The 18,782-nt window shown below is 32.5% G+C and overlaps 1 protein-coding gene and 1 pseudogene across 1 annotated transcript; one reads left to right on the top strand and one right to left on the bottom strand.

Moving 5' to 3' along the window:
• Positions 1 to 10,773: 10,773 nt before the first annotated feature.
• Positions 10,774 to 12,432, top strand: LOC120122385 (annotated as a pseudogene).
• A 3,426-nt stretch (positions 12,433 to 15,858) lies between these two features.
• Positions 15,859 to 16,399, bottom strand: LOC120122386 (E3 ubiquitin-protein ligase RHA2B-like; the record flags this gene model as incomplete). Its single annotated transcript, XM_039141505.1, has 1 exon — positions 15,859 to 16,399. A coding segment is annotated over one exon (474 nt), but the record flags the coding sequence as incomplete, so codon positions are not given.
• Positions 16,400 to 18,782: the final 2,383 nt, after the last annotated feature.

An 18,782-nucleotide genomic window follows, 5' to 3' on the forward strand; every position in this document is an offset into this window, starting at 1 on the left:
AACTTCTGTAGTGTAGCAATCCATAGCGTATGCGCTTGAATCATCTTGGTTTAAATGAAGAGCAACTTTTATAACATGGCCACACGGATAACCAGATGTTTGCCATTTCATACAACTACACGTCTTTGCATTTAGATCGACTAGCCCATTTAAGTTATTATCCAGTACTTGAAACAAAGTGTTTGAACATGGTTCAACTCTCTATGACGTTGACTTCACAACACGTTTCGTTATCTTTTTTTCAGTCCATGGTGTAACACGATGTTCCAATGTTCCTGTAAATTTAAATAAACAATACTTAGTAAAATATATAAATATGATAAGTTACGAATTCAAAGAAATAATACCTGCATGGTTTCTTTTCTTGTAGTACCACTGTTGAATAGAGGTTCGAAAAAACTCCATTAACATAGTAATGGGTAATTTCCGGGAATGACGACTTAGAGCGTTGATTGATTCTGCACTATTAGACGTCATGAAACCATATCTTGCTCCAAGTTGATGTACTCTTGACCATCTTTCAAACCCGACATCTTCTAGTGTTTGAGCACACTGAGGCAAAACACGTCTTAAACAATTTATATGCTTATTGAAATCCACTTCCCGATAAGCTTTTACAGCCTTCCAGTATGTCCATTTGTGCTTTTTTATACCAGCAGACCTTGATTTTAGATTTCTATACAAATGAACACCACAAAGTCCATGAAAAGCATCTGGGAAACACCTTCTAACAGCGTTGTCAATTGAGTTTGCCCTATCGGATATGATTGTCAGATTGCTAATAGGACCTATGCAATCCCTAAGATGCCCCATAAACCATGTCCATGAATCAGAGGTTTCAGATTTGCCAACCCCGTAAGCTATTGGCAATATCCCATTGTTAGCATCCATGGCTACTGCTAATAAGTTTACTCCAAGGTATCGACCTTTCAAATGTGCTCCGTCAACTATAATAACTGGGCGCATGCAAGTAATAAACGAACGAATCTACAAAATAATATACACAAGAAATATAATCATTTAAATGTGAAATGCATGTAACTAACAAAAATGAGTCAACAAAATTATATTGATTTACTAACCGTAGCACCAATGGCGATAAACAGCAACTCAAAGCATCCATCTCTATCTGTTTTGATATGAGTTACCGACCCAGGATTTTTCAGCTTTAAATTGTGACAATAAGCCGGCAGTTGGGCAAACGATGCTTCTGGCGACCCCCTCAACAATTCCAAGGCATAACATTTGGCTCTCCAAGCTTGAGAATATGATATACTAATCTTGAACCGAGCATTCATGTCAGTCATAATTTCATGTCCCCGATATACCCTACCATTCAAAAACATTAACTCAGCCAGAAAACCACCCAACACCTTTTTGTTTGCCTATCTATGGTGAGGAAAAACTTGGGTTCTTGAACATGTATGTTTATCAATAAAAGTCCTAACTTGAAACATTTCGCAATCTTTTATCCTCTTTGCAATCATACGCCACATACAGTTTTTGTCAATCATACACCTTGTTTCGAAACGATCTTTGCTTGATTTGTTAACTTTTAGTTGATAGCCATCTTCCACACATTTCGTATATAAAGCTATCTTCAAGTCTTCCTTTGTATCAAAACAATCATCTTTCTTGATACGAATAACTTTTGTGTAACAATCAACTGCTTTCTTTATCAACTCTTCTTCCGGTATCTGAAGTAATTCTGGCATATTCCAGTTATACGCCCGTGGCATTTTCTTTTCTTCGGGGACTTTTTCTTCTTCTTTTTCTTCTTCAGGATTATATGAATTACAGAATGGATGTTCAACATGTTCATTCACAGTCGTAACTTCCTCCTCATTATCATCAACATTACATTCTTCGGCAACGGCTGTTTCATCATCAAAATTCGGGTATTGACCAATATCAATATCATTACACGCATGGTCTGTTTCTTCTTCTGAAACATCATCAAAATCCGTGTATTGACCAATATCAAAGTCCGGATATTGACCAAGACCAAATTTCGAATACTGACTAGTACTCACAATTTTTTCTGTTGGCTCATCATCGTCTAACTGGTCAATACGAAAACCGGAATTTGGTGCTGAAAGTTGACTGGGATTTGGATTAGAGAAAGGTTGTGGGTTTTGAGAAAAACTTAGTTGATTACTACCCGCTACTGACCCAACAATACTACTTCTAGGTTCAACAACATACAATGTAACATCATCTTGTGAAACACTAATGTAAGCAATGAATCGTTCAACATCTTCATTGTCGGTTAACAAATAAACTTTACCATTTCTCTGATAAGATAGCCTAAATCCACTTAGGGGCTCTAAATTCAATTTATTTGAAACACGTAGCATTAGAGTTTCATAAGTTAACTTTTGTAAAGACAATTTTAGTTGAAGATTCATGGGTAAAGGCATATATTGTAAAACACCATGAACATTATCCCATGACCCTCCAAAACACAAATCTATCCAAACATGATCAACATTAGATGATTTCATGGTTGTAAATTAATTTACTAAACAGACGAGCTGCGAAACTAAAACCTGTTGCCGGATTGGGAAGGATGTCGTTGGATATAGGAACGGATGTCGCCGGAGAGAGTGATAGATGGAGATGGAATGAGTTGCGATTTAGGGATTTAGTTTATGATTTCAGTGTTATATACCCAAAATTTCAGTGTTGTGATTTACAGATTCTCGTTGCGATTTACGGATTATCGTTGCGATTTACAGATTCTCGTTGCGATTTACGGATTATCGTTGCGATTTACGGATACGCGTTGCGATTTACGGATTATCGTTGCGATTTACGGATACGCGTTGCGATTTACGGATACGCATTGCGATTTACGGATACGCGTTGCGATTTACGGATACACGTTGCGGTTTACGGATACGCGTTGCGATTTACGGATACGCGTTGCGATATACGGATACGCATTGCGATTTACCCATACGCGTTGCGATTTACGGATACACGTTGCGATTTACGGATACGCGTTGCGATTTATGTGTTCGCGTTGCGATTTTCATATTCGCGTTGCGATTATGGAAAATCGCAATGCGAATTTGTACTATCGCATCGCGATTTTCAAGAATCGCGTTGCGATTTTGGAAACTGATTTGCGATTCTGGGGATCGCGTTGCGATTTTTATTTCGCGTTGCGAATTTGTTGGTCATTTTGGCAAATCCAAAAAAAGTTGGTTAAAATCGTATATTATAACTTTTTTTTGGTCACTGAGGCGATTTTCTCTTTCTTTAATTGAAGTTATAGGCATCTCAGGTGCATAAAGATAGATTTAAGAGGCTTAGTTCAGGCAAAGCGCTCCGCTATTTATGTAATATTTAGACGGGGAAAAAAGCTTTGTTTTTTCTTCAAGTGATAGTTGTGAAGAGTGGACGTGTTTGTTGTATTAATAATAATGTGAGAACTTTAGTCTCATTTAAAAATATCTTTCAAACTTATTGCAGAGTTCTCTTGGTTGTCTACTATTCTAATATATCATCGATTATCCTTTGTTTAGTAACAATTCTTATTATATTAGCAAACAATTTTTTATCAAAGAGTGATATGACAATAGTCTTTATGCGATTAGAAAACAAATGGCACAAGTCTTTGTGCGAGCACCAAAACAACTACAAAGGTATGCGAAAAACATACCAAAAGCCATAATAAACCTACCACAAAAGTAGAGAAAAAATGTTTCACAATGACAGATTCTTATTCAAAATTGAAAAAAAAAATATCAAGAAAAAAAAAAAGAAAACAAAGGACATATTATGAAAAAAACAAGAGAAATAATAGTCACTTGCAGTCAGCAATTAACATTAAGATTGATGTCGCCACCGGCTAAATAAAAATTAAAGGGAAACAGGAAGGCGACACAAAAATATTGAGAGAAAATTTAAGTTAGAGGAAACCTAGGGAAAGCTATTGGGTACATTTTAATATATATGTACAATTAGAAAAAATTATCAATTATTTTATATAAAAAACATATGATTTTTGTTTTTTAATAATTGAAGAGAAGACTGAAGCTAAAGCTTTGCATCAAGTATTGTTTATCAAATTATAAAAATTGCAGTAGAGTCGTAGGTGGTTCCTCATAAATCAATAAGGTGTGGCCTTGGAGATTTTCAAGTTTAGCTATTTTATCAGCATCTTTGTTCCTTTCACGGGGAATTCAAAGGATGTTGGTCATCCAACTTTTACAACGAAGTCTATCTGTAACATCCTCAATACCAGGTTAGTGACTAAATTGTAAAATTTTAGAATTTGGTGATTAAAGTGAAAAACTTGAAAGGTTCAATGATTTATTTGAAAGTATTTCCTAAAAGTTTTTAGTAATTATCAAAGAAAATAAAGGGCAAAATGGTCATTGAACAAAGGAAATAATAAAATAATAATTAATGGGTATTATAATACCCATGTGGAGCATACGTTTTGGGAAATTAAGTTTCCATATTACTCTTCTCTCTTCCATCTTCATCTTCTTCTCTTCTCCACGTGAAAGCTCAAGCAAAGGTAAGATTTAGTTGTTGTTGATTATTAGTTGAAATTTAAGTTGGGTTTTGATCATTAGATGATAACTAAGCTTAAGGAAAGCTTAAGTTATCTTAAAATCAAAAGATAAAGGAGTTAGGAGAGATTAAAGATTTTGAGTTCTTGAGTGAAATCTTGAATAGAGTTGATAAGTTGAATTTGAAGTTAAAATTGACTTGTCATCAGCTTAATTAAGAAGTATTAAGTGTTAGAATTGGATTTGAAACATGTTGAATATTTGGTATGATTTTTTAAGTTCATAAAGAGGAGAAGATTTTGAGGTTTAAGATGTGATAAATTAGTAGAAATTAGTTTAAGTATGTATATTTGAGTTAAGAATAGAAAAGTGAATGAAACATGAAGAATTTAAGTTGATATAGTGAATTTTCGGACATGAACAGTGATTTCCTGGGCTTGAACGCAAAAATCCAAATTGTGCAGGGGGTACAGATTCCCCCATGGGGGGGTATCGATTCCCCCTAAATGAAAAATAGAATTTTGGTTCATTAAATCGACTTAAGTTATCAGCATCAAGTTTAAGGTTTAGGCTTCTGATATTTGTTTTGAAATGTTATATTTATGTAGATATTGAGCCTAAACAAGTTCTGGAATAATCAAAGGATTAGAATTGAATCAAAGAAAGGCTAAGGTGAGTGCAATTTAATTTGTGCTTATGTTATAGAACGAACATTGGCTTGCGATGAGCCAGTGACGGATTTACTATGGTAAGAAGTAAATTCTAAAATGCTATGTGATTTATATGTGTTAACAGGTTATAATATATGTTACATGATTTGCATAAGTATATGTTAGTGTGATAAGTCATATGAAACAATATAAATAATCTATAAGATTATATAAGATTATGAAATATGTTATAGAAATTACATGATGACATGTTTGTTCCTTGGTGTTGTGATATATATGTGTTATTTGATATGAATATGGTAAGTAAAAGGGGTTAATGGGGATGATAAGAATAATAAGGATAATGAAATGATATATATATGGGAATATATGTATATTCGATTATGTGATGTATATACGAACATATGAGAACAAGATATGACATACGTACATGAACAAATGAGAAATGATATATGTTATATGATATGGACCTATGTGACTACGTGAGAAAGAATATATGTCTATGAGAAGGCATAAGAGCAAAGTATAAGATATGTGACATATGAATATAAATCATATGGAAATGTTCTACGTGTAAGTGAACTATGTGATGATATGATATGTGATAAATATGAAAAATAATGCCCATGTTATGTGTCATGAGATCTAGAGGTATAGTTGGCATGTCAAGAGTAGAAGGTCTATGCGGTTCTTCGGGACAAATTCTACGTGGTCCTTCGGGACGTATATGTATTCTTTGGAACATGTATGAGGTATTTTGAGACACCTATTTGATCATTGGTATATGTATATGATTCTTAAGGAATTTATATGTGGTCCTTATGGACAATCTTATATGACACTACAGTGCAATTCTACGTGGCACTTCGGTGCAATTCTACGCGGTCCTCTGGGACAAATTCTACGTGACACTTCTGTGCAAACTTATATGAGCTGTGGTGAAAACATTAGTGCACAACCTCAATGTACTCGAATACCTTAAGTTCTCAGTAATGCACATGATATTATAAAATATATCAAAAGTATTTGCATTATTATATGATATCGTGCTATTATTGTTTACACTGAATTCTTTGTGTACATGAACTAAATAAGAGACAATAACAAATACAATATATGTGATGTATATTCTTTTGGTGATATAAAATATGTTACATGAATTATATGATGTTATGTGTGTTTTGTTATGAAATGATATATGTGTTCCATGATGTATATGAAAATGTTCAACATATGCTTATATGATATAAATGAATTAGTGATAATAATATGATTATTGATAAATATGTTCATGATAAAGGTATATGTGTGCATTGGTTATATAATGGGAGATATGCTTTTATATAATATGATAGTATTTGCAGATGTATGCCTTTTGTTTATATGAATGGTATATGGTTATATTATATGTTTTATATGCCTTACTAAGTCATCGACTTAGCGTGTGATTGTTTCACACGTAGGTTTGGAAAACGAAAAGAGAAATAAAGAGGAACAAGACAGGTCAGTTCTCCATACCAAAGATCAGATCAGAAATGTAGATTGGATTACATGTATTTTGTTAGAAAGAATTTAGTTGGCATATAATAAAAAGGATTTGCATTAGAAACGCTCTGATCGAGTTTTGAAATGTTTTAAACGTATATATGTAAATGGTAAATGTATAATGATTAACGTTTTAAATTTTATGAATTTATATGTATTTTACGAAAGTACTGTAGCAGTATTGTAGCAAGGAATCGGTACCCTGTAGCAGGGGAATCAGTTCCCCTCTGACATTCTGGAAAAAATTTAACATTCGAGTACTGTTCACGGTACTGTTCATACGGTATTGTTCACTGTTCATGCCGTATTTTACTGTTTATAAAACGTATATTTTCTTAATTTAGTTATAACAAACATGATTCAACAATATATTATCTTATTTTCTTAAAAAGAGTTCAAATGTCTTTATATTTTGTAAGAAAAATGTTTTGAAATGTCAATGTGACATCTCGGACTCGTATCCGGGTCGGATACGGGTTGGGGTGTTACACTATCAATGGGTCAAACAGGGAGTTGGAGTTAATTCCAGTGTTTGGATCATGTAGTAGTTGGACTGCCTCTTTATTATCAGTCTGAATGATTAGTCTCTCAAAACCATAGTTCATGCAAGTTGTAAACCAATAAAGATTTCCCACAATTTGGCCTGCAGTGGTTGTGTGATACCTATTGTTTTATTGAACCCCAGAATCCAAGACCCTTCATGATCGCGAAAGGTACTTCCAATAGAACAAATACATGTACCTGAGGAGATTTCCTTGTCTGTGTTTAAGCATATCTAGCCCTTAGAAGGATGATGTCAATGAGCAGATGTGGTGTGGAATCTCGAGTGGAAGTAGCAGGAAGTTGGCTTTCAGAACAATAACGCGCCCATGTGACGCTTCTAATAACAATAGATTCAGGTGAAGACTTGAAATTGTTGAAGACCACCTCATTCCGGTTTTTCCATATTTGCCAAAGGGTTGAGGCAAATATAAATGACCAAGGCAAGTTCCAGACATTATGCATAATGTGAGAATCCAAATTTTAAAGTATCCAATCTTCAACACTTGTTGGAAGAAATTAGGAGTGTGAGTTGAAGGAAGAACCTGATTCCGGATAGTTTGCATTTGACATAAAATGACGCAACAACCCTAGAGTTGGGAATGTATTATCTAATTACGGTTGCAGATTTTGTTGCGGATGCAGTGTCGCAGTTGCGGATGCTGCAAACGTTACGTAACGTGTTGATGCTGTCGAGGGCGTGATCTCTTCCTCAAAAATCACAATACTTCTAAAATATTATATTTATACATTTTACAGTTATCTTTTAATACACTAATATTAATTTACTCTTTTAATATTTTATTTTGAAAATAAAAATTTAATTTCATAGATAAAAATTTATTAAAACAAATATAAACCATAGAAGTGTTATCATACTGGATAATGAGTAATAACAATTATAATATTAATGAATAACATATAAACAATATCACTAAAATCATATAAAATTTTTTTTATATTGTAACAATAAAAATGTTCATTTTACATAACTTAAAAAGAAAAAAAAAACATAACTACAAATATAAAAATTCTATATCTTACACTTCACCACCAAAATGATTGGCGTGACGGATCTAAAGCATTTTCATCTTCGTCATTATCTTGGTTTTGATTCCTTCATATTCCATGTGAAGAAGACATCACATTATGTGCATCATAAGATGCATCATTTGTAGGAAACATGTTGTATGATAAATGATGATAAAAAAATTCGTAACTTGGATTTTGTTCAAGGTAAGGTGGATAACATGAATTTAGTTGGTAAGAATGAGAACCATGAGATGATTCACTAATTTCATTATTATTTGTAGCTGAACTATATAATGATGAACCTGAAAATGAATCATAAAAGTGTTCTCACATCCTCCTATGAGTTCTATTATCATCATCTCTTATATTTTGTGATGCAATTGTTCTATACAAACTTGCATTATCATTGCAAGGATATCTAGAAGTACCTTGATCTTCATGAAAAGCAATAGAATAAATGTGTTCATATTCTGGTTGGTACGTACCTTCATTATCACCACCATGATCATCACAACCACCACCATCATCATCATCATCATCATCACCATAATTTGACGTCGATAGCTGAACATTTTCCTCATTAGATAAAGTAGGTGAATTGTTCATTTTTTTCACCTTGAGTTTCTTCATTAGTTTCATTAAGAACTCCTCAGGCAACCATGAGAAATTTTATTCACTATCAAGTGTAGCATTTTCTCTTTCTTCAATCCACGCATTTAATAGGTCATTTTCTTCAAAAATATTTTCAAGATTAATCGGATTAAAACCCATTTATAATTATTGTGCACTTTTTCTTTGCATGTGTCTCAGCTTCAACCTTATATTATAATGAAGGTAAACCAATTTTTTTAAGTTTTTATGCTTGAGTCTATTTCTTTTCTTTGCATGGATCAAACTAAAAGTACTCCGACACTACAGCAAAATTGTTTTGTAGCGGCTCTTTTAGTGGCGTTTGAAAATTTAACACCGCAAAATTTAAACATATAGCGACGTTTACAATCTAAACGCCACAAAATGATACTTTAGCGGCGTTTCTTAAACAAACGCCGCTATAGAGTAGTATTGTAGCGGCGTTTTTTATATAAACGCCGCAATAGGTACATATGTAGTGGTGTTTTTTCAACAAACACCACAACAAAGTAGTACTTTAGTGACGTTTTTATATAAACTCCGCAATAAGTTCATCTATAGTGGCGTTTATTATAAAAACGCCACAATAGATTAGTACTTTAGCGGCGTTTTTATAAAAATGCCATAATAGGATTCACCTATAGTGGTGTTTTTACCAATAAATACTGTAACAGATTAGAACTTTAGCGGCATTTTTACACAAATGTCGCAAAAACATGTATTTTAGCGGCTTTTTTTTTTAAGAAAAAACCGCTATAAAATGATAAATGGTGGCGTTTGTGTCAACAAACGCCACAAAATTTGATAATTGTAATTGTTCAAATCCCTTTCCCCTTTTCCATATGTTCCCACGATCCCCTATTCCTCTTGCCCATCTCCGCCGAACATAGTATCTGTTATTCACTTATGAAAGCCTTTTCTCTCACCATTAGATCTATTTTTTCAAATCCCTTTCCCCTTTTTCATATTTTCCATCCACGCAAAACTGGTGCTGCTCGTCGCCGGTCGAAGCTGTCGAGGCCTCCAACCTGTCGCCATCAAAGCTTGACTCTCTGATTTGAGGTGCGAATAGTATCTGCTGTTCACTTATGAAATCCTTTTTATTTTCCATTAGATCTATTTTTCAAGCTTTTGTTCTTGAATTGTTTGGAGGAAAACTCTAATCTACCAACTGGTTTTATATGTTTTTCTTAGGGTTTCGAATATATAGTTTGTGCTTTGATAATGTGGATTTCTTCCTTTTATTTTTCTCCTCAATTCGTACGTCTCAACGTTCTTAATTATCATATTCAGATGTCAAATTGGATCTATTGTCACTGATATCTTTGCTTACGTTGATTTTGCATGCAAATCCTAGTTTGTATATTTAACGATATTTACTGTAGCTTATTCTGTGAAGCTGGTGGCTAATTTTCTTGAATTCCTCGAAAATTCGATTTAATTGTTTACTGGAGAAAAGCTAATTAAAGTATTTCTGATTATAGTACATTTTATTCTTGTTCGAGTGAATTTTGATTTGTAAAATTGAAGGAATGATGTTTACTTGCTGAGTGTGTGAAATTTGTCCTACATTTTATTGAAATTATCTAAATAAGAGGTTTAAATCCGATATTTTATTCTTGTTTGAGTGAATTTTGATTCGTAGGATGATGATGGAGGAACTGTAAGTGATGACATTGAGAATCTATGAGGCACAGAGTTTCCAGGGGTTGGTATTTTTGGTTAAAAGTGCTTGTTTGATTGCTATGCAATTTCAATTGTACAAAATTTCATCCTTTGTTTTTCTCAATTCTGTTATGATTTCGATTGATATGCAACTTCCGTAAGTAATGTTCCTCCAAGGGGAACATGCCAAGTGGAAACACAAGTAAGATCAACTTACATGATTTGTTTTCCTTTTACTAATATTAGCTTTAAAAAACTGAAAAAGATAAAAAGTTGATGGTTTTCCCACCTTGATTAGGATAATTGTTACACTTGTATTGACTTTTCTTACAAGTTCACAAGCAATACTTATTGTCTGGTCGAAGAGAGCTGGGAAGTATGAGTATAGTGTTACCACAACGAACTTTGTGGTGAGTAGAATAGTCATCTTATGTTATGACTTGACATGGTGCCAATGGGATTGACCTTACAGATGGACTTTGATTTTTGGTTTCCTTGTGAATAACTATATCTTGGTCTTATTTTCCAAAATGTAATTGTATGTCCTTTTCAATTTTATGTTTGCAGTATTACATCTTTGCCTATGTTGACGCACCGGGTTATCAAATACTGAAGAATCTGAATATTATCAGTACTGGTGTTTTGTATCGTATCATCCTTAAGAAAAAGTAAGTTGCTTAAAACCACGCACGTCGATGTTTTTCATAAAAAGAGTTGATGAATAAAATCTGATGATTGTTCAGTATAGCGTAGCATAGCAATTGAAATTATCATAATCTCAGTTATGCAAATTTCAATTAAATAAACCTAATATACATTAAAGTGGAAGAAACACCAAAATAGACATATATTGTGCACCTTTTGGATTCCATAAAATTTTCTTTTATTGATACTTTAATTCAGATTAAGTCAGATTCAATGGGCAACTTTTATTCTCTTATGTGTTGGTTGCACAACAACACAACTAAATTCTCGGTAAGAATCATTAAACCTTTCCTAATTTTCCAGAATTTGTTTTTGAGCACATGTTTGTTACTTTGATGCAAACTTATTGACTTTGGAGATTGTCTTGGTACTGTTCTCTGATGGTTTAACGTGATAGACCTGTCAATTTCATCTTGATGAATGTAAAAAATTGTCAGATAATGATTGAACAATTTTAACATGTATGCTTCATATAGTTATGGGTAGAATATTTGAAATGAAAACTGATATCTCAATTCTCAATCCCATGAGGATAAGGACATGCTGTTCTCAATTTGAGTTTTTATGGGGTTTATGATTTGGCTATTCCTTAGTAAATTTGCATTATTTTTTTGTAGTTTTGATCAAGTAATTCAAGCACCTCTGCCAGGTTGGATAATGGCCATTGTAAGTTGACAAAATATTTTTCTTTTTGTTCCACAAAGATGAAAAGTAGAATTGATTGGTTGCTTCAAAATCAAAACTTTTAATCATTTGTTAATTTGTTTGCTTTGCAGGTGATGGCTCTTTTGAGTGGATTTGCAGGAGTCTACACTGAGGTAATTTTTTTAAGATATTTGTTTAATTTCTTCTTTTTTGCGCTGTAACTTATTTTTGGATGATTATTTATTGTTAAGGTGTTTTGTCGATGTTGCCTAATCCGATTTTGGTTGAATTCAGTGATTTATAGTTCTCAATCAATGAAAATGTCTTGATTCAGTTAAACATACATAGCTTCTATTGAGTTAGATTAGAAAAATTCTTGATTGTCATAGAAATCCATGTTGATTATTTACTTCTGTTGGCAGGCTATAATTAAGAAGCGCCCGTCAAGTGAAGCACTGAACGATGCATCATGAAACAAGGAAAACTGTTTTTTTACTTCCTTTCCACACGAAGGAGCAATGAAGATTAAATTCTAGTGAACAATATTTTTTTAGTTGAAAGTGAAAGAACCTAGACTAAATTCTAGAGAACAATGTCAAACTACATTACTTTTAATACTTAATGTTTATAAATTTTAATTTATTTTGTTGTTAAGTATTTTTCTACATAACTTGTGTATTAATGAAAATGGATGGTTGTTGTTAATTAGATAAATCTACATGATATTAAATTTAGGTGATGTACAACTGAAATGAAATATGCAAAATCAATTAATCTTAGCTAAAGATAGGTAATTCGTGGCGTTTGAATCCAAAAACGCCGCTATAGATCTGACCTTTTACGGCGTTTGTAATAAAAAACGCCGCTATAGTTCTAAAAAAATGCCGCTATAAATCTAACATTTTACGGCATTTTTGAAAAAAAGACCGCTATAGATATCGACCTTTTGCGGCGTTTGTTCCAAAAACGCAGCAATAATCTTGACCTATGTTGGCGTTTTTGGTTCTCAAACGCAACTAACTTTAGCGGCGCTTCTTGCGGCGTTTTTTCAATCGTCGTAAGCGCTTTTAGCGGCGCTTAAAAATGCTGCTATAGGACTAAAAAAGCACCGCTAAAACTCTATTTTGTTGTAGTGCAATTACGCTCACAATTTGAAAATGAAGTTGTTTGACTCAAAACTTAGACATCGATGCGTTGAAGTTGTTGTGCACAAGTTTCATAATTAATGCACCATTCAACTATAAAAAACATAAATATTAAGATATAATTCATAAAATATTTATACAAATATCTTTATTATCTACAAAACTATATAGGATAAATTCTTTTTGTTTATCAGTGTTAGTCTTCAAAATTGCAGCTTGAGCTAATGGTGTTCTAAAAGAATCCATTTTGTCTCGATATAACAACAACTAAAAAATAAATGAATTAGTAGTTTAAATATGATAATTTATGAGTTTTTTCAAACAATTTAAGTATATAAAATACATATCTGGTTCATTGCAAGAATTTGATCATTCAAGTTGGGTTCTATCCTCTATATGACATTTCTAACTCCATTTATAGTTTCACGAATTACTTCACTTGTGGAATTGACTCCGTATAAAAATTGTGAATTTAGAAAATATCCTACATAAAAATTAATATAATAAATATCTAAACAAGATATCACAATTTAAATTTAAAAGTTTTATAATGTACCAGCAAAATGTAAATCATTATGAAGTTGTTTACTCCATCGTCTATCAATTATTTTCTAATATAATAATAAATAAAATATAATTATGATACTTAATTTTTAATATAAAAATTTAATTTAAAATTAATCACGTCAATTTTAGATATTAGAAAAATTCAATTTAAATTTAAATTAATTTAATTTTAAAATAACGTTAATAAATAATTTAATTAATTCAAATTTAAGTAACTAATTTTAAACATAACTATTGCGCTATTATTAATGTTATATATTTATAATCCAGTTTTAAGAATTAAATTAGAACAATTCATCTATGTAATTTTATATTTCAGATAATTTAAAGTTTGTTGCGGCGTAATTTATAGTGTGTTGCGGTGTTACGTAACGGTTTTTGACCGCAACAATTGTGACGCGATTCCCTTATTGCGGTGCGCGAATATTACGTCGCAATATTCTTAAAAAACAGTACGATGCGGGCGTTACGCTGTGTTGGGGCCACAATTTAATACTATGGTTGGGATCCAAATATCATCTAGAGGTTGGATGGAGTTTCCATTGCCTAAGGACCAGGCCAGACTTGTTCTCAAATCATTTCAAGCTTTCGAGATAGCTCTCCAAAGCGGCGTGCTGTTTGAGCTACGAATCGAAGCAGAACAAGTTTCAACAACCTTATATTTTTGGCGAAGAATGCGAACCGATACTGCATTAGTGTCGGTGACCAAAGAGAAGGCTATCTTGAGAATAAAAGCCATGTTGAAGTCGTATATTCTCCTGAAACCGAGTCCTTCACGATCAATCGATTGACAGATATTTTCCCAATTAACAAGGGATATTTTGGGCGTGCCCCATATGTATTGTCTTAGAATTTTTTTCGACCGCATTATAGACTTACTTGGGGAGCATAGAAGTTTGCATAAAATATGTTGAGATTGCTGAGAGGACAAATTTGGCCAAAGTCAAAATCCGAGCACTTTGTTCGACGATGAAGAACAGGGACACCTATGTACTTGTCTAAGGAATCGACTTGCTGAAAGCTCAAGAATGAATAACAAGTATCAAGGATATTCTGAATAGTTTTAGCTTGCTTTAAACCAGCTTTCGCATAAAGAATGAGATCATAACTTATATAAATAAAATCTGAAATTAATATATATTTAACAATTGATATTTTCAAATTATGGAATGTATCATTATTATTATCATTATACTTATTATGATGAAAATTTTCAAATTAATTCGTTCTCTATATTAAAAAATAATATATTTAATGATTATTTTTATATAAAATAAATAGATATTACTATGTCACTCCAAAATGTAATAATATGCATAACTTATATAAATAGAATCTGAAATTATGATTAAATTATTAAAAAATGAGTCTTAAGATAACGTAGGATGTGATCAAACTGCTCATCTTTTCCTATAGAGTTACTCTTCTCCTCCCCTCTAGTAGGATTAGGATTAGGATTAGGATTAGATTTAGGACTTGTCTAAAAAACAAAAATATACCTCTATGCTGCAAAGGCACACAAACATGAACATAAACGCTGCTGGCAACATGGCATATATTAGGCAGAAACCAGTGATTCCCTCTACTTTTCGACAAATTTTTACAAGTTTGGATAATTCCCACAGGTAATTTATTGGTTCTTTTTCCCTAGTTGAGTTCAAATTGGGGAAGTGTCAGATTCGAAAGAAGAAATATGACTCTGAATTTGTGAAAAACCTTAGCACAGTTTATCTATCAGTGTCAGTAATCCTGCATCTGAACCTCCATTCCCTTTTCAGAAAGTAGAAGAATCTAAAGAAATCCGTTTTGTTTTTTCTTGAAATACCTATCTATATCCAGCAATCGTTTGTTCTAAATATGGACATAATATATAGCCTCTAAAAAGCTTTTGAATTAATAGAACACCATAAAAACAAAATTGAATGCAGTGGAGAGACAAGTAACCGAGAAGCAACCTATCCAATGTATTTCACCTGTTTACCTACCAATCTTCTAAGAAAAATGTTGGTAGACAATATTGATAATGAAGAAACATCTAGCAGTAATTAAGCATTGATATTTGCTAGCTACCATGAAGCTGATTCATAAAATTAGATCACCAAGCCTCTATCTAATATTCCTCTGGAGTTCTTTCACAAACTTTAAAAGAAAAACAGTTATAATATTCCACAATGTAACGAGCTTCTCTCGGGCAAGTAAATTTATAAGAAAAAAATAACTTAAGAGTCCTTTAAGTATAACAAAACAGAACTGATCAGAACCATCTGTGTAAACTATTATCATGAAGTGCAGACAGCAAGAAAACCACATCTTCATCACTTCCATCATATTCTACCTGATTTTGCAGCCTGTGATAATTAGCCACGATCTCGTCCGGCAAAACTTTGGTCCTACAAAGTGGACAGGTAGCCCACTGATGGAGCCACCAGTCCTTGTGGAAAGTGTGTTTGCATTTCAGTTTCCTCACTTTTTCACCTTCTTCAAGCTCGGACAAACACACGGCACATTCATTCGATGACTGGTCCACCCTCGACGAAGACGACGACGATCTTGCGGAGTAAATGATTGTTGGGTTCTTTTCTTCAATGAATTTGAGGTACTGGGTGGTGGTGATGGGACGCTTTTCGGAGTTGGAAACGCCGTTGGTGATGGACCTGATGAGGGTTGCAGTTTCGAGGAGTAAGAGTTGAAGAAGACGACGGTCATGGTGTAGAGGTGGGAGAAGAATTCAGTGAGAGCAGCCATGGTTGGTGGTGGAGGAAAGAGGAACTTTATGGATATGAAAAAAGAGTATCAAAAGGCTATATTTTCTACTAGGCTGAAGCCGTACGAAACAATTTTGTTTTAGTTGTGATCATAAATTGCCAATAATAGAATATGTGGTAACTATGTCATTGGTCAGCCTACTATTATGTCTATTCTATATTGGTCACTATATTATTTTTCCTACATATATGATCACAAATATTATATATTTTTCTTACTTTGGTCATCGTTATGTTTTATTGAATATGCTGAGTAATATTTTGAATATCTAAAATTTGTATATTTTACTAATTTGATTTTAGTTCATAATAATTTAATAAATTCAACCATCAATATTTAAAATATTATCAATTTGGTCATTGTCTAATCTAAACCCTAGCCTTAATGTTATAGTAGTCATCGAGTATTATTTTCAACATCTTCTCTGATTAACGAGATTATCAAAAAATTCATTGTTTTTCCCTCTTTCATCTAGTCGATGGGAATGAAGAAGACATCTAAAGAATTATGTCAAGAAGTTAAAGTTGATAGAGGGGTTTTAAAATTTTGGATGTATAATAATAAGACCATTGTTTAACTTATAAACCTGAATTCATCTATTTTCTCTTGTATTGAGAATTTATAAGTGGAAAAATAATAAAGTGAGATCGAGATAGAAAATATCACATGTAAGATATAAGGTTTAACATGGTGCGACCTTGTCTACCAGCTCTATGAAGAAGAAGAAGAAGAATCCACTATAAACGTAGAGATCATGAATGTTACACATAAATGATATCTCATGTATCCTAAAATCTTATATATGTACCAGAATCTAATGTATCCCAAATCAATCTCTTAATATCCTAACAAAATCCATCAATGCAACGTAAACCTAAAAAATTACATAGACTATAAAAATACACATCTCCAAAATAATTTCTCTCATAATAATTCTAAAGGCTAGGATATACTTTCGATTTATAGTTCGATTTATAGAGTCTTGTTGCATTTGATCAACAAGAATTTGTATCCAATTAAAATTCATACTTAATAAACTTAATCATCAAGTAATTTTCCACCAGTAAAATTTTAAAAGAAAATCAAAATTTATTTATAATTAAAATTTGAGTCAATATCTAACATCTTAGCGTAGTTAATTCCTATTTTGCAAACCCTGGTTCTCGCTCCCTACTCCTCGGTAACTATCAATCTCTCTTTATTTATTTTTCTTTCTCAAAAAAGAAGTGTTCCTATTTGTGCCAATACCCTGTAGTTTAATGTTAGATTTTTTAATTTTATGGAAATTTTGTTGAATTTGCGTGCAACCGAGATCGTTAATTTGTTATATATTATTGAATTGGGGATCCAAAATAGGCCGGGGAAAAACCATATGTTTCATTTTCAGAGAAGAATTGAAATTTTATGTCTATAATTGTTTATTTATCTTCTCATTGTCGCCTTTCTTGACGTGTGTGTGAGGGATGTGGGTCAACTGAGTCGGCTATATCGAGGCATTTAGAGAAAGAATATCGAGGTTTGTCATTGTAGTAATGGAGAGCATGTATGTGTCTGTAATGAACGGTATATGATCAATATGGATGATGAATGTTGAGAAAGGGGAGTGAAGTCGAGGCTTTTGATGGCTGGAGTCGGCTAAATGGTGATCCAGTTCCGGAATCTGAGAACCGACGTGAAGTTGGAAGACAGTGCTGAAGCGAGTGACCGGAATACATCATATGAACAAAGCTGAAAAGCAGTCAGTTGAAGAGGTTCGAGGTCTAAATTATACCCAGTGCCTTGGTAGAATTCAACATTTTCAAATTCAATATCGTGGTCTTTTTTTTATTTTTGTTTTTTGGACATTGAGATAGTCTTTATTTTTAGATGCTAAGAATTTGAATTGGATTTTAAAATATGCTCCCTTAGATACAATTTTTCAAATATATATAACCTACATTAAAATATGATTTAACACATTTTAAAATTAAAATCATATTCTTAACTTCTGAAAATCGAGACTATCAACTTTTAAAGGCCGGAAATAATTTTACTTTCTTCACGCATAATAAGGAAAACTTCCAAAATTATTTTTTTTAAAAACCTAAAAAAATATAACTTTTATGAAATTAATTTTATAAATAATCGATATTAACTATATTTTAAAAATAAGTACAATTTCAAGATAGACTTATGGTTAAGAAAAAACTTAGTTTCGACGATAATTGATGTCTAGATAGATATCTCACTTCTCGGATCTCCGACTCATAATCATCCGAAACAAATTCATGCGAGACAATCAACAAATACATAAAATGAGTTTGAGATTATATTAAAACCAGGGAGTCTCCGTCCAAAACAACATC

The sequence above is a fragment of the Hibiscus syriacus genome, unplaced genomic scaffold (assembly GCF_006381635.1).
Source record: "Hibiscus syriacus cultivar Baekdansim isolate YM2019G1 unplaced genomic scaffold, ASM638163v2 tig00110387_pilon, whole genome shotgun sequence".
In the NCBI taxonomy this organism is placed as follows: domain Eukaryota; kingdom Viridiplantae; phylum Streptophyta; class Magnoliopsida; order Malvales; family Malvaceae; genus Hibiscus; species Hibiscus syriacus.